This window comes from Uranotaenia lowii, chromosome 2 (genome assembly GCF_029784155.1).
Source record: "Uranotaenia lowii strain MFRU-FL chromosome 2, ASM2978415v1, whole genome shotgun sequence".
NCBI lineage: Eukaryota > Metazoa > Arthropoda > Insecta > Diptera > Culicidae > Uranotaenia > Uranotaenia lowii.
This window is the reverse complement of record NC_073692.1, coordinates 270,983,626-270,999,833: the sequence shown is the minus strand read 5'-3', so window position 1 is coordinate 270,999,833 and position 16,208 is coordinate 270,983,626. Positions and strand designations below refer to the sequence as shown.

Genomic DNA, 16,208 nt, shown 5'->3' with positions numbered 1-16,208 from the left:
AAAGCTGGAGTTCAAGATTCATACGAACTATGTTGTCGACAAAGCTTCTCGAAGCCTTGGATTCTTGTTTCGTATGGCCAAAGATTTCAAAGACGTATACTGCCTGAAAAGTCTTTATTGTTGCATAGTTCGTTCTATTCTCGAGTACGCTTCAGCTGATTGGTGCCCTTTCTACCAGAACGGAGCTGAAAGAATCGAGGCTATCCAGCGGCGTTTCTTGCGGTACGCTCTACGACACTTAAACTGGCAGGATCCGTTTCGTTTACCAAGCTATGAAAGCCGCTGCCGTCTCATAGGCTTAGATACGCTTCAAGCACGCCGAAATGCTACACGTGCTCTAGTTGTAGCGGACCTTCTAACATCTAGAATCGACTGCCCCGAACTGTTGGAGGCCATACCTCTCAGCGTACGACCCCGAGGATTACGAAACCAGAACCTGCAGCTCTACGTTCCGATTCGCCTGAACAATTACGGGGCTAACAGCGCTTTCATCGGCATTCTAAAAACTTTTAATCGGTTTTCCGAACATTTCGACTTCGACGTCTCAAGGAACGTATTCCGAAGGAAAATTTTAAGTGTATTAAGTATTGTGTAGTCTTATGTTGATATTAATTTTAATTTGTTAGTTAGTAATCATAAGGATCAAAATGTGATCCGTTGATGTTTTTAAACAATAAACAATACTATCCAATGGGTATTCAATTCCATCGACGATTCAGCATGGTTTTCCTTCCGGGTGCATCGTGCGGGTCAGACTCATCAATTTTAAGTTCAATTTTAATTTTACGCTTTGAGTTCCGTTCATTATGATGACAACAGCACTCTGTAAGTCCTGTCCGTATTGCTCCGGGATAAATGAGGCTCGGGTTTCTAAAACTGCCATATTCGGAAACCTTCGCCGAGATCGGTAAAATTGTAAAAAAGTATTTTGGAAAATAAAACAAAAAAGGAAAAATGAACAAAAATATTGTCTTTATTAAATATTTATAATCCCTTTTCATATTTGGTTCAACAAATGAAAAAAATCCCAAAAAAAATCCCTGCGGCATGACATGCCCCAAAATTAAGTTGCAAAAATGTCATGTCCGATTTTGCGGCATAACAACTTGGTTTTGGGTTGTTACGGCCTAGAGTGAAGAGTGACGCCAACTGTCAAAATTGGAATAGCGATGAACTGTCAATGTGGTCAGTGTCATTCCAAACGAACAAATGACCTGTCAAATTAAGCCTTCTCAGGCTGAATTTGACCGAATTTGACAGGTCATTTGTTCGTTTGGAATGACACTGACAGCTCATCGCTATTCCAATTTTGAAAGTTGGCCTCACTCTTCTTATAGGCACTCTACGTATTTCTTTCAATTTTGCATTTAAAAAAGCTGAACACCTCTCATTTTGAAGGTGTGTGTGTAGAATGTTGCTCCTATTTTGATTTTGGAATTCATTCTTCAGTTTTCAAAATGCCGTCCAAGGAAGAAGAGCAGCGTATCAAAATTTCGCTCGTGCATCGTGAAAATCCGAGCAACTCGCACGCAAAGCTGGCAAAATCGCTAAAAGTTGCCAAATCAACCGTTACAAATATAATTAAAGTGTTTGGGGAACGTTTGTCGACAGCCAGGAAGTCTGGATCGGGGGGAAATCGAAAACCGGAAGCCGCTGAAACGACAAAGAGAGTTGCCGGTAGTTTCAAGCGAAACCCTAACCTCTCTCTCCGAGATGCCGCAAATAAGCTGGGTGTATCGTCTACAATCGTGTAGCTAAAAAACAAGCCGGACTATCGAATTACAAGAAGGTAGTGACTCCAAATCGCGATGATAAACAAAATACGACGGCCAAAGCGCGATCCCGGATGCTGTACACGACGATGCTGACGAAGTTTGACTGCGTGGTAATGGACGACGAAACCTACGTCAAAACCGACTACAAGCAGCTTCCGGGACAGGAGTTTTACGGCAAAAGGAAGGGGAAGGTAGCAGATATTTTCAAGCACATGAAACTGTCAAAGTTCGCGAAGAAATATCTGGTTTGGCAAGCCATCTGTACCTGTGGCTTGAAAAGCAGCATTTTCATAGCTTCCAGGACTGTCAACCAAGAAATTTACGTGAAAGAGTGTTTGAATAAACGTCTGCTGCCTTTTCTGAAGAAACACGGTTGTTCCGTACTGTTTTGGCCGGATTTGGCATCTTGCCATTACGGTAAAAAGGCCATGGGGTGGTACGCCGCCAACAACGTGCAGGTGGTTCCCAAGGACAAGAACCCTCCCAACACGCCAGAGCTCCGCCCAATTGAGAAATACTGGGCTCTTGTCAAGCGGAACCTAAAGAAGACCAAAAAAACTGCTAAGGACGAGCAGCAGTTCAAGGCAAACCGGCTTTCTGCGGCGAAGAAGGTGGACAAGGTGGCTGTACAAAATCTAATGGCAGGGGTTACGCGTAAGGCCCGGCAATTCGGATTTGGAAAAGCGGAAGCCTTACTGAATATTTTTCCTGAATTTTATACTGATTAAACTTGAAAAAAAAATTAATTTAATTTTTTAAATAAACGAGATTTCACCGATTTACACGCGTTTTCCCTTGACCAAATTTTGACCGTATCATCCTTTAGGTATACCAGTTTTAGCACAATTTTAAATTTTGGAATCGGCTAAAACACGCACTACTCACTGGAGTGATAGCAAATTCAAAACGGATACACTTTTATTGCAGACTTTCATTAATTGAGAAGAATAAACCCTATTTATAAGAAAAAATGCTTAAGTTTTGAGTTTTACGGTTCGATTCTTCGAACGTAGAATATACATTCTACGAGTATTATTTTTGGTTAAGGTACACCGGGGTAAGTGTGGACGCGGGGTAAGTGTGGTCGATGGCTATAAAAACAATACTGTGCACTATTTTTTCAAACTTTTGATGCAGAATGTTCAATTTACTTGTAATCTATCCAATAACTGTGAAAAAGATACGATTCAGACAATAACGGTTGTTTACAGCGACTTTTTCGGAATTTTCTATTTTCAACTACGATGTCGAGTTGATGTGCATCTTTTTCAATTGCAAATTTCTCCTAAACTAGCTGGCTCTCGATGAAAACTTCAAATTGAAACAATCCTTACATTCCAAACAACCAGTTAGGAAAAGAAACGGCGGTTAAAAATTAAGAAAAAAGAGTTTGTTTACAAAAAACTAAAATTTTGTCTCCAACCCCTACCTGGGGTAAGTGTGGACGGCTTTAAAAAGACTTGATGTTACCACATTTTTTTCAATTTTCTGTCCTTCATCCTTTATGAGTTGTATTATTTAGCTATATTGAGCATTCGGATCATGACAATTTGAGTAAAGTACTTATTTGTTCTGTGTTTTTGATGAAATCGGATCTCGTGTGTTGTAACATAAATTACACACTTTAATTATAGTATCATGAACTTTTATCAAAATTTTGGACGGTTCGAGCAATAAAGTAACGTATTCAACCAAGAAAACACAAATTTTTTGAAAATTTCCTGAGAAATCAAAGGGAAAATCTACCGTCCACACTTACCCCATAAAGCGGGGTAAGTGAAGACACCAGCCGTCCATAACGATTTGCGTGATAACTTTTTTCGCTTTGCTTCTATCGAGCTCATCTCTTCAGCTTTTGTAAAAAACATGTTCTGCATCACATTGAACGTCAATTTATCAAAATTGCTCCACTGCTGATTTTTTTTATGATTTTTTAAAGTTGAACTATACGAAAACCCGTCCACACTTACCTCGGTGTACCTTATATTAAAATTTACGTGAAATCGTGAGCCCCAATGTAGAGAAAAAGTTATTAGTATTCCTGCGAAATACAAAACTACTATACGAATTGTAAAATCTAGATAAAGTGAAACGTTCAGTCTACGGAAGAATGCCTCCTATGGAGTTATTTTTTTTTTTTTTAATTCAAATAGTTCTTTATTGAAGGCCATTTACTTTTACAAGTTTCATAGGGCCGGGGGTCAATTATACAAAGCAAAAGTGGGGGGAGGATCGACGGAAGGTCAGGATTTAGGAAGGGATGAGGAATGAGGATGAGTTTTGATGCGATTTGCACTCCGTGAACGGGTCAGAATTGGACAGTTGTCTCCAACTGTGGGTAGACGATTGTCTTCCACATTTTCTGTCGGCACGGGAGGGGGCGGCTGTGATGTGATTCTTTTCCTAGGGGGGGAATCAGCATCCAACACGGGAATTGGGTTTGCGGTGGCTGCAGTGAAGCGATCTCTCTTCGCTATCTCCTTGCTTGTTTGCTGCTGCTGTTGATTTTCTTCTTGTTGGATTGGAACTTCTCGTTGTGGCGCTTGCTGGTCTGGTTGTTTTGTTCGGTGCAGATTGTGTGCTTCAATTTGTTTCTTTACGATGTCGGCATACGATGAGTTGGAATTATTATTGTCAACTATTTTGCGTGCGGCTGTTAGCGTTATTCCCTTTTCGGTTTGGAGTTTTAAAGCAGCAGATTCAAAAACCCATATTGGACAGGACCTATCGGTAGGAGAATGGTTTTGTTTGCAATTTCGGCAAAATTTCACCTTTGAGGTACAATTTGCGCTTCCGTGGTTAGAAGAGCAAATTGCACACGCCATCTGATAAAGACATCTTGCTTTAGTGTGGCCGTAAGTAAGGCACTGCCGGCACAACATCGGTTGCGGATAGTAGGGCCTTGTTCGAACTCTTAGTAATCCAAAATTTATGAATTCCGGTACAACAGTACAATTAATCGTCAACACCAGAGTTGGTGTGTTAACGATGCCACTAGCAGTCTTCTTAGTGATACGACGAACATTTGTTATTTTCTGGGGAGCAAGCTCAACCTCTATTTCTTTTTCAGTCATATCATCCACTTCGTTACACAAAACCACAAATTTTCGCGAATTAAGCTCTGGATGGCGACCAATTTCGATGGGCGTACCATCTTTCAACGCAGTTAGAGTGAATAACTTCCTACCTTGGTCCTTGCTACGAATTTTGATGACATACCATGATTTGCGTTTTTCATAGTAGCCTCCTTCCACCTTTCCTGCGTGTTCCTCTACTGATTTCCCAATCACGAACGGGTTTTTGGGAAGCGTATAACCTGGTTTAGCACGTAAAAACATATAATAAAGTCTCCCCCGCAGGTTTTCCGTGTCCATCCATTCTGGGACAGTCCGCCCAGGATGGTCTCCTGGTGAAGGACTCATCACCGCTTCACTGACTCACGCATCCAACAAATAAAAATCAGTTGCCTTTTAGATCCGAAATAAGCACACTCTTAAAATGCGACTGGTCGGCTCGAAGGCAGAGAGTGAACTCTCCTATGGAGTTAAAATCCCATAAAAAAGCATACGTGTTTCGAAAGCAAGGGTTCGTTGCTTGCAGCTCAGGTCACTCGATCAGGATATTTTTTTACAATGCAAAATACGTATGCGCTGAAATATCCTGAGCCTTATTCTGGGAGTCATGTGACGTCACTCGTCATATTCAAATCCTCTTCTTATTCCTAACTTCCCTGGCAAGAAATGTTAATCAAGATGAGCTTCGAACTTATGTTTCTTACCTTATACCTTATTCGTTTTCTCCACACGCTCACAATGAAATTTAAAATCTAATCGATTCTTTTTGGTTGGATAAATCGATTGTTTTTCTCAAGTAATAAATAAGCCATTTTTTGAACAATTTATTGAAAATGTATTTCATAGAAAACAACGATGCTACTGAGATAAGAAAGTTTAATAAATACTCGAGAGAAGTGGTTATAAAAATGTCCTCTAATGATTATTTCTCGTCATCTTCCTTGGCTTCATAGCCACAAAATTTCCAGTTGCGCTCAATCTTGGCACCGATTCCACTGACTTCTTCCCGGAACAGATCTGAGTAGCGCTGCAGTACTTCTTCGATCTGCTTGGGCTTCTGTTCGGGGACGTAGCGGCTCACGTAGGACCAAATATAATCTATGCTGGCTCCGTGAGGATGAACCACCAAAAACGTCGAAACGAGGGTGATGATCTTCGCTTCCTTCGGATCGATGCAGGTTGCTGGAGGATTGTTCACTGGTTCGGTTGCAGGAGTTGCACTCACTGTTGGTAATACCTCGATAGCATTGGCTTTCTGTTCCGCTTCGACTAGTTCGGTTTCGTCTACTTCGGAGCCGGATTTACTGGACGAGGTATTGGTCGTACAAACGGACTGTTTCGATTGATGATTGGCGATCTTCGTTTTCATCAACAGCTGCTTCACGTTCGCTTCCTTCAGTTTATCTTCGAGATCATGAATTTTGGCCTGGCGTTCCGTTTCTTTTGCGTTGTTTTCCAGCAGCTGAGTCTGCAGGTTCCGAATCGTCTCCTGGAGCACTTGAATTTGCATCGTTTTGACTTCGAGATCCGATCGGACCGACTGAATGTCCGCTTCCGAAGAACTATCGAACCGTTCCTGAAAAAAAAAACATTTTTTTCAACTCTGCTATAACATCCAGTTTTAAAAATGTTTCTAAATAACTCCAGTCGTTGTTTGCTGGTCTTATCTTACCTTCCGGACATCCCAGCGAGATTTCTTCGGGAATGTTCCATCCTCATCAGATAAATCCATCTCATCTTCGCCGTCTTCCAGCTGGACACTTCTAATTTCCTTTTGAGTCCAAAGTGCAGCGACAGTGTAAAGAAGGAAGAGAAAATCAAAATCCCAGTTAGGTGACGAATCATTGTTTCGATTCTCCGGTTCGGAATAAAACGTATCTTATCGCTATGATTATATTATGATATAATGAATAAAATAATTTTAACTGATTTCATTTGAATTATTCACACAATTTACTATTCTGGGCGTTGACGTATCCATTTTTGATTTCCTCAGGGTGCCTACGAAACCTTTGGCAAAACTATAGAACCACGGGACAGTAAAGTATCTAATACGAAAGCTACTCGCAAGCATTCTAATTTAATGTTCTAAGTAACGTGCAGTACTACTGAATCTTAGTAACTTTACTGTCCCCGTTTGTTCTCCACGGAGAAATATTGAATTCAAACCTATCCCGAGGGTGTGCGTTGCGTCTTCCCACATCGCTTACCAGTTACTTACCTTGAGCGATCGTATTTCGATGGGTTCGATTGCAAATTTAACTGTCTACCTTTTAGTTTGGATTTTACGTTGTGGATGCTGAACTAACATCTTTTGATAGATGTGGTTTAGCATATTGGCATAAGCGGTATGATTGGTTATATCAAGCTATACACACATGCGGGGATTATGGATAATAAAAGATTTGTGCTTCAATGCAGTTTCGTTTGTCATGTTATCTGGATAAGAGATAGAAATGGAGAAGAAACCAATTCACATTACACCTCGTAGTGTAGCACATCAAGTACAGTTCGAACATACTTAAACTTTAACTAAACCGTCAACACAAGAAAGAAATTTTACCGTTTAGTAAAAACATTTAAGATAAAATTTTACAACATTGTATGTATACGAAGAAATATTTGAAAATAATGGCAAACGAACTCCCGAGCTTTGAGACGTTTCTAATGAAAAAAGATAGTAAAGGGTGTCCACCAAGAAATTTCCACACGTTGAAATAGCTCTAACTTTTTAACCGTTGGGTAGAATTTAATGAAAATTTTGGTGGATTTCGTTCATAGTGCATTGTTTATATCCAGAAAATTTTAAAGTCCTGTGATCAAAACTTGCGGAAATGGAGTCAAAAGAACAGCTCGTGCGTGATAAAACCTTGCGCATTCATCACGAGAACAAGCATCTTTCGCATGGTTCTATCGCTAAAACGTTGGGAATCGCAAATTCAACGGTATAGCGAGTGATTAAGCGGTTCGAGGAAAGATTGACCACAGATCGAAAGCCCAGAAGTAAAGGAAAAAGAATCCCGTACAACACCAAAAATCACAACCGCCTATTTGGGGCTTAAACCGAAAAACGAACGCCTCCGTTCAGGATGTGGCTAAGAAGCTGCACCTAAGCTGAAGTTTTGTCCGGAGGCCAAAAATAAGGCTGGACTTCGAACGTTCAAGGTACAAAAGGCCCCTAATCGCGACGAGAAGCAGAACAAGTCCGCCAAAACCGGTGCCAGGAAGTTGTACCTCAACATGCTGACGAAAGTTGAATGCTGAAAACATATGTGAAGGTCGGCTTTAAACAGATTCCCGGCAACCTGCTTTCCACGGTCAAGGATAAGTTCAGCGTTTCGGAGCATGTCCGCACTCAGAATATGTCCAAATTTGCTAATAAATTCCTGGTTTGGCAAGCCAGGTATCAGAATGTATCAGAATGGGGGAAGGCTTAATAGCGGCACGTTATCCAAACATACGGGAAAATTGTGCCTACAGGTGTACATGAAAGAGAGCCTCCAGAAGCGGCTGCTTCCTCTCCTGGAGGCCTACAACCTCCCAACAATCTTCTGGCCAGATTTGGCCTCATGCCACTTCTCCGAGGACGTGCTAAAGTGGTATGCGGACAATAAGGTCAATTTCGTGCTGAGAATGTTCAACCCTCCCAACACTACGGAGCTGCGCCCCATCAAGAAGTACTGGGCGATTATGAAGCAGCACTTTTCTCAACGACCTAGGGTAGTGAAGACAGTCGAGGAATTGAAGAAAGTATGAGGTTCTCATGGAAAACAGCTCAACGGTCATCGTCGGAGACTTCAATGTTTGAGCCGAAGAGCGTGATACCTGGCTTACAAAGCCCAGACGACAAAGTCTACTAGAAGTACTGACAAGGTCAAATGCAGACCTGGCGAACGTAGGCACTACCAAAACCTTACACACAAAAAGAAATATGTAAATTCATCAGATACCTATGTGGGGATTTTTATTTATTATCTGACAATTTGCGCCGAGGGTTTTCAGATCTTACCCGAAATTTCTAATTTAATTCATTTTCACGAGTTCATTCCTCTACATTTTTCACATTTTTAAGTTTAACTCAGTACTGTTAAACTTACTTTTATGAAGGGTTAATCACCGTAATTTATTTTTATATTTGAAGATTTAATTTATCGCCCTAGCGGTGAAAAGTGATGTTCTTTTTAGTAGAGGCATCTAAAGATTATGAATTTTTTTTATATAGGTGGATAGAAGGTTAGATGAAATGAACTCTATCTGTACCTACCGCTTCATAGTAGTAGGCCCGTGAGGAACAAAAATTTGATATGTGATGATATTGTAGAGATTTGTCCAATCAAAGCAATCGATGGGACAGATAACAACATACACATAATAAATAAACAATCAAATATGTATCTATAGGGATGGTTTTCCTATAAATAGGATGTTAGGATAGTAAATAAAGTATTCCAGTTTCTACCACCAAGTAGTAAAGTTTCTCCTTTCCACTGCCCAAGTGCTGCACAACAGGTTATGGGCCCAGCACTAGTGGAAAGGAGGAGAAGCGGAATCAAGAGTGGACAGTCATCCAACCAGGAAGCCGATGGAAGGACAACGAGCCGAAGTCAAGGGAAGTCAACGAGCCGGGAACCGTGGAAGGTTGTAGGACCAGGAGCCATCTGGAAGGTCGTCGGACTGAGAAGCCAGGTGGAGGTCGACAAGCCAGGAAAAACGGTGGTCGTCGGACAGGTGCCAAGGGAGGTCGTCGGACAGGTGCCAAGGGAGGTCGTTGGGCCGAATTCATTGCGAGCTGACCGGAATCCATAAGAAAGTCGGCGAGCCGGGAGCCAGAGGAAGGTCGGCGTGCCATTGGTGAGGCGTCGGGCCAATAGAAGAACGTCGAGCCGGAACCAAACAAGGTCGTCGGACCGGAGCCACTGGGAGGTTGTCGGACTGGTGCCATGGAAGGTCGTAGGGCTGGGACCACGAATGCAGTCGTCGGACCAGAGCCACTGGTAGGTCGTCGAACCGTAAGCCATGGAAGGTAGGCGAGCCGGTATCATGGAACGTCGTCAAGTCAAGAACCAGGTGGTGGTTGTCGAACCAGGTGGTGGTTGTCGAACCAGGAGCCACTGGAGGACTTGCGAGCGGGGTACTACGGAAGGTCGCCAAGCCGGTGCCATGGAAGGTAGTCGAACCGGAAAGCCAAGTGGAGGTCGTCGGGCTGGAACCACTGGGAGGCGCAGGCCTCAGGAAAGACGTCGGGCCAGAAAACAAAGTGAAGGTCGTTGGAGATCCACTAAGAGGCGTCAGGCCACAGAAGGAGCGTCGAGGCGGAGAGCTTCGATTCGCTGCGAAGGGCCGTGCGAGCCGTGAGAAACGGCATCGGTGCAGAAGGATGTCGGGCCAGAAGGAAGTTAGTCTTCAAGCGATTCGAAAGAAGGTTGTCATCGAGTGGGCCGAAGGATGGTCGTCGAGCGAAACCTGAAGAGGGTCGTTGAGCTGAAGGCGATGAATGTGGTCCAGCGCGGTGCATTGCTGAGCGGCGAACAGCGTGTGTAGAGGAGGAGTGTTGAGATTCGTCTCATCGAAGCAATCGATGAGATGAATAACAACACACACACATGGTGGTGTTGTTAGAAACAAACAATTAGGAAATGTAACCATAGACATAGTTTTAGTATAAATAGGACACAATGTAGTGTAATAAAGTATTCCAAGTTCTACCTCCAAGCAGAACAAGTCTCTCCTTTCCACTACCCAAAGTGCTTCCAACAACAGGTTATGGGCCCAGCACTAGTGGAAAGAAGAAAAAGCGGAATCAAAAGTGGACAGTCATCCAGCAAGGAAGCCGATGGAAGGACAACGAGCCGAAGCCAAGGAAGTCAACGAGCCGGGAACCGTGGAAGGTTGTAGGACCAGGAGCCATCTGGAAGGTCGTCGGACCGGGAAGCCAGGTGGAGATCGACAAGCCAGGAAAACGGTGGTCGTCGGACAGGTGCCAAGGAAGGTCGTTGGGCCGAATCCATTGCGAGCTGACCGGAATCCATAAGAAAGTCGGCGAGCCGGCGGGAGCCAGAGGAAGGTCGTCGTGCCATTGGTGAGGCGTCGGGCCAATAGAAGAGCGTCGAGTCGTCGAGTACCACGGAAGGTCGTCAAGCCGGTGCCATGGAAGGTCGTCGGACGGGAAAGCCAAGTGGAGGTCGTCGGACTGGAACCACTGGGAAGCGCAGGCCTCAGGAAAGGGGTCGAAGCGAAGGAGAAAGCTTCGAGTCACATGAAGAGCGCTGAGACCAGAGCCATGGAAGGTCGTCGGGCCAGAGCCATTGGGAGGTCGTCGTGCCAGATCCCGGGAAGGTCGTCGAACTGATGCCATGGAAGGTCATCGAGTTGCAACAGGGGCGAGAGCGTATTCCGGTGCGTGCGTTGAAGAGAAGCAGCCCCATCTTCAAGAGGAGCCGCCGGAGGCAGTAAGCAGACTGAAGTGTGTATGTTGAGGAGAAGTGTTGAGATTTGTCCAATCAAAGCAATCGATGGGACAGATAACATCATACACATAATAAATAAACAATCAAATATGTATCCATAGGGATGGTTTTCCTATAAATAGGATGTTAGGATAGTAAATAAAGTATTCCAGTTTCTACCACCAAGTAGTAAAGTTTCTCCTTTCCACTGCCCAAGTGCTGCACAACAGATATGCTTCTAAATAAATTCTACCCGCTCATTTTCAACATCTTTCATTTCATCTAACCATCTAATCTTCTATCTATAAAAAAAAATCATAATCTTCAGATGACCCTACTAAAAAGGACATCACTTTTCACCGCTAGGTCGATAAATTAAATCTTCAAAGTTAAACTTACTGTTAACCTTTTCATGTTACAAAACCACGCTCCTAACTAATTTGATTCGATAAAAAAAAAACTAGTTATCAAAATTATTGATGTTTGGGAAAATAAATTGCCAAGGCTTAAATTTTTCAGTAGAGATGAGTACCGAATACCGAAAAATATCACCGAATAGTTGATTTAAGTATTCGGCCAGATAGGCCGAATATTTATTTTTTAAATTTTTGTAATAACGGATTTTTTTTCGTATGGTGTTGGATTATAAAATAACCAAAAGTAATGTTGGAAACTCACCAAAAACTTAAGGTTTCGTTAAAAAAAAAATTAGGTGTATCCGAATATATTTCACTGTGCTGGAGAATGCTGATAAGTATCGTGTTATACTTTGATTATCGTTTATTCCAGATTTTTTTGGATATATCCGGGTTTTCCTATAAATTGTTTGAGATCAATGTCAGATTTGGTTTAGATTTGCTCACTTTAAAAAAAAAAACAAAAAACGTCCAGAATTGGCAGGCTGTGCGGATACGCGTGATAGATGGTATGGTATGCTTAAAGTTAAGCATCGTCGTTTTTTCAACAACTATGTTGAAGATGGCAGAAATAGAAGGCAATTGAAATAATCGCTTTTGTATTTATTCTTTCTTAAAAACTCGACAGAATATTCGGCTGTATATTCGTTTCACTAAATAGTTGAAAGGTTAATATTCGGTATTCGACCGTTGGCTTTTCGGTCCATCTCTATTTTTCAGAACTTAGAAAGGTTAGTTCAAATCGAATATCACATTATGTGAAGCCGAAAATCTTGTGGTGAGTTTTCGGAGGTATTGATGAGTGTGCATCATTTTAAATAGCGTTAGCGTAAACAGGTTGTCAAACTGTTGTCTTCCAACTGAACAAATTGGCAAACCAGATTTGATTCAATTTTCAATGCGATCAACATCTGAGATGTAATATCTAATAGTAGAGTCATGACATGATATAAGCATAAAGAAAGTGCAAAATTTGAAACATAATAAGGAAGCGAGTTAAGATTGGACAAGTTAAAATGTTAGTCAGGATATTAGGTATGTGTTTTACAAAACATCATTAGATAAAGCACATGCTACATGCAGAGACACAAAACGAAATACTCTAGACAATACATACCAGCGATTGTTTCTTCCAGGCATCGATGTTTTTTCTTTGGGCTTTAGAAAAATGATCCCAAACCTTCTTGTGACTGGCCGCAGTGAACACTTTTTCAATCTGATTGACTGAATTGGAGTGAAGTGGAAAATAATAACAGTAATAATAATGATAGAGCATTTTCCAGGTTTGGCTGTTAAATGGTGTGTAGAGGGAGTGTGGTTCGTGTTTCTTTTGTTGCTACTGGATTTTCCTTTCGGAGCGGAATGTTAGTAACGTTGGAAAGGGGGAATGCAATTTCCGGTGATTTAGTTTGTCTTTAATGGGAATTTAGAAGAGAGATATGTGCAATATATTTGGTGATCTCAACACATAGACGCTTAGGCAAAACCATTTGAAAGTACGTATAATTACCAAACAAATCATCTATACAGCGTAATACTAGGATTTTAAACCACCCTGCAGCCTAGTTGCTGCCTTTGCACCAGATAAAATATGGGAATAAATGACTGAACAGAAAGTTACACTTATGTTAAGCAGTATATTACCGTCCAGGTCGTTAAAGGTTGCCATTGACTGGAATCTTTTGACCTTCGTGTCTATCACAAGAGTCAAGCGTGATCCTTGTCTCTAGAGAAATATAGAATTAACGCGAGTAAAATAATGAAAAACACTACAAAGTATTCCCATACCGAATCGATCTAGGATATGCTACATACCTTTCGAATGTGAGAACAAAAACATAACCGTACGTTTTTTCATACTCAAAGCTTTCTCCTACTTCCGGACATTGACTGGTGGAGATTGGTGTGAAAGAGATGTTAATTTTCGCAAATACAGTACCTTTGCATACTTAAAAATTAGCTGTGAACCCGATTACCAAAGTAAGTTGTTACCTGCACCGACTAAATGTTCATTGGGTACAATATCTGCCAAGTGGTTGCGGTTCTATAGAAGTTCAGTGAACTTACACAATTATAGCATTATTTTAGTAATTAATTTTAGAAGAAATGGAACTGCTTGTTTCCTAGGCAAATACTACTAAAATACAAAATCATCACGAAATAATAACCAAAAAATTGCATATTGTGTGAAAAACTCCTTTTGACTTAACTTTCACAGTTCGAGAACATTTAAGTCACATAGTAGGAAAGTTTGAGCGCAGAGATTACTTAGAATAATTAGAATCAGATTTAGTCAAGGTGAGGCAACCAATTGGCAGAAAGTTTAATTCAAATTGTTTGCACACTTGATATACCTTCCTAGAACAAATAATGTACAATTCGTTCACTTACTGAATCGCTGCTTTGCGAAAGCTAACTGCATGGTTTTAGGTCAAATGGGGAAAGGAATCATCTTTTTACGGGTGCTGAGCACGGTTTATGTGTTTTCCAGTAGACGAAAAATCATACAAAACGACGACCAATAAAAAAAGAAACCAAGTACTTACATTGCGCCATCATGCTGTGCATCTGCTTGCGGTAAAACTCCTTGGCCCGGCTAAGTTCCTCGTCGTTGATTCCCTTTTCGTTGAGTAGCCGGCGAACGTGCGAGTTGGTGCTCTGGATCATGGTGTAGAAATTGTTGGCATTTTTCTTGATACAATCACCCCGCTCGAGCCAGGTGATTAGCGTTTGTACGGCCTTCGAGAATGTTTCGTCGGTTTTAAGTTTTTCAGCAACGGAAGTGGCCTCGTGGTCCGTGTAGTGGATTACTGGTTGTGGCGAAAGAGGTCTCATTCGGTCTTCTTCGATTCGCTCCCGGTGGCGTTTTTCTCGCTGCAGTTTACGCTGCCGGCATTCGTAATCGTACTGATCATCCCGAGCATGGGCGTAGTCTACGTGCAGCGTTCCGAATGAGGCTGGATCTTTCGGTTCGGGAGCTGTGTAGTTGAATCCTCCGCTACTTAGTTTGACCCGGTAGCCGGATAGATAAATGGCTGAATCTACCGAGGCCTCGTAAACGTACCGGATATGGCAAAAGTTCTTCTTCGAGAAGCGCAAGGTGGTGATTTCCCCACAGCGCTCGAAAATTTCCCTTATTATTTCTTCGGTGATCGAATTCGGTAGACCACCAACAAAAACTGTCCTACAGCCCGGTGGACGATCGATGGTTTTTGGTTGTGGACCACTCGGATTGGGTGGAAACAAAGTACAGGATTTGCAATAGATGATTTCTTTGCCCCCGTCTTCTGAACGGACCATACCGAGAGCTTGTTGTGTTAAATCTACTCCAGAGCTAATGGGTTGAGCTGCCATTACCGGAAATGTTTGCATGCCTAAAACAGAGGAGTATTGATCATATTAACTGGCAATTTGAAAAAAAAATATAGATACAAAGGCAATTCTGCTGCACTTTTATAACGGAGATTACAGAAGAACGAAAGAAAAACGTGCTGAATAAATCGTTAAAAATATTGTTCAGATTTAGCTTGTAGTTCTAAAAATTAACCCGATACATAAGTCAAAATATTCTTTTCCAATAAAGTCTATACATTTGTGATACTGATAAAGATCAGTCTAGAGAATCAATAAAAAAAAATCTCAACCTACCAATCAGCGAGGTTCCGTCCATCATGTTAACCATGCCGGGTGTCATCATCATGAAGCCCTGCGGCTGCGGAATCAGTTGATTGAACATAATCTGCCCGCCCGTTTCGACACCCATCTGGCCCGTCTTCTGGTGAGATTGGTCTTTCTTCTCCATCGAATGTTCCTTACCGGAATCCCTTTCCGAGGCCGACTCCAGATCCATGGGAGCTGCTCCCGATTGCGACGAGTGCTGGTTCTGTTTGCGGACATATTCCAGCGTTGCGGCACTGTTCAGCAAAGCAGCAGTGCTGGAGGTGGCCGCCGTTATCGGCTGTGCAATGAAACTTCCCCCGTTCGCGATGCCGCCCATTATGGGATCTACAAAGAAAATCGATTTTGATCTGAGGTATTCGGGGGATTTTCCGAACCGGAAATGATCTGTGTACTTACGCATTGTGGTTATAGTGTTCCCGGAAAGTTGATTGAGTGTGAATGACATGACTTGGTTAGTTTTTGTAGTATTTTAACACCGTTTTTTCGTAGAAAATATGAACGATTATGAAAAGTATTAAATTTTCCTTTACGTAAACAAACTGAGTGAAAATTTTTGACGTTTGTTTTGGTTGGTGTCTTGAATAAATAAGATCGGAAAATGTGTCAAAAGAAAACTTTATTCTAGTACTTCCTATGTACTTGCTTTTGGAATTTTTACAGGCTTGTCCAAATGTATCAGAACGGTGATCAGTAAATTTAGCAAAAGAGTTTGTTTTTACTGAAAGGAAAATTACCAACGCTATGAAACGCCTCGTAATATTTTGTTTCACAAGGTTCGGTTTTTCTATAAGAAATTTAAACTTTCTAGAAGCAATG

At 41.8% G+C, this 16,208-nt stretch overlaps 1 protein-coding gene across 1 annotated transcript; it reads right to left on the bottom strand.

Moving 5' to 3' along the window:
• Positions 1-5,685: 5,685 nt before the first annotated feature.
• Positions 5,686-15,948, bottom strand: LOC129744235 (ecto-NOX disulfide-thiol exchanger 2). Its single transcript, XM_055736655.1, has 6 exons — positions 15,789-15,948; positions 15,360-15,716; positions 14,258-15,085; positions 12,829-12,935; positions 6,522-6,620; positions 5,686-6,425 (listed from the first exon to the last, which is right to left on the bottom strand). Exons 1-6 carry the CDS (start codon positions 15,835-15,837, stop codon positions 5,772-5,774), a joined length of 2,094 nt encoding a protein of 697 aa, XP_055592630.1. The 5' UTR covers positions 15,838-15,948; the 3' UTR covers positions 5,686-5,771.
• Positions 15,949-16,208: the final 260 nt, after the last annotated feature.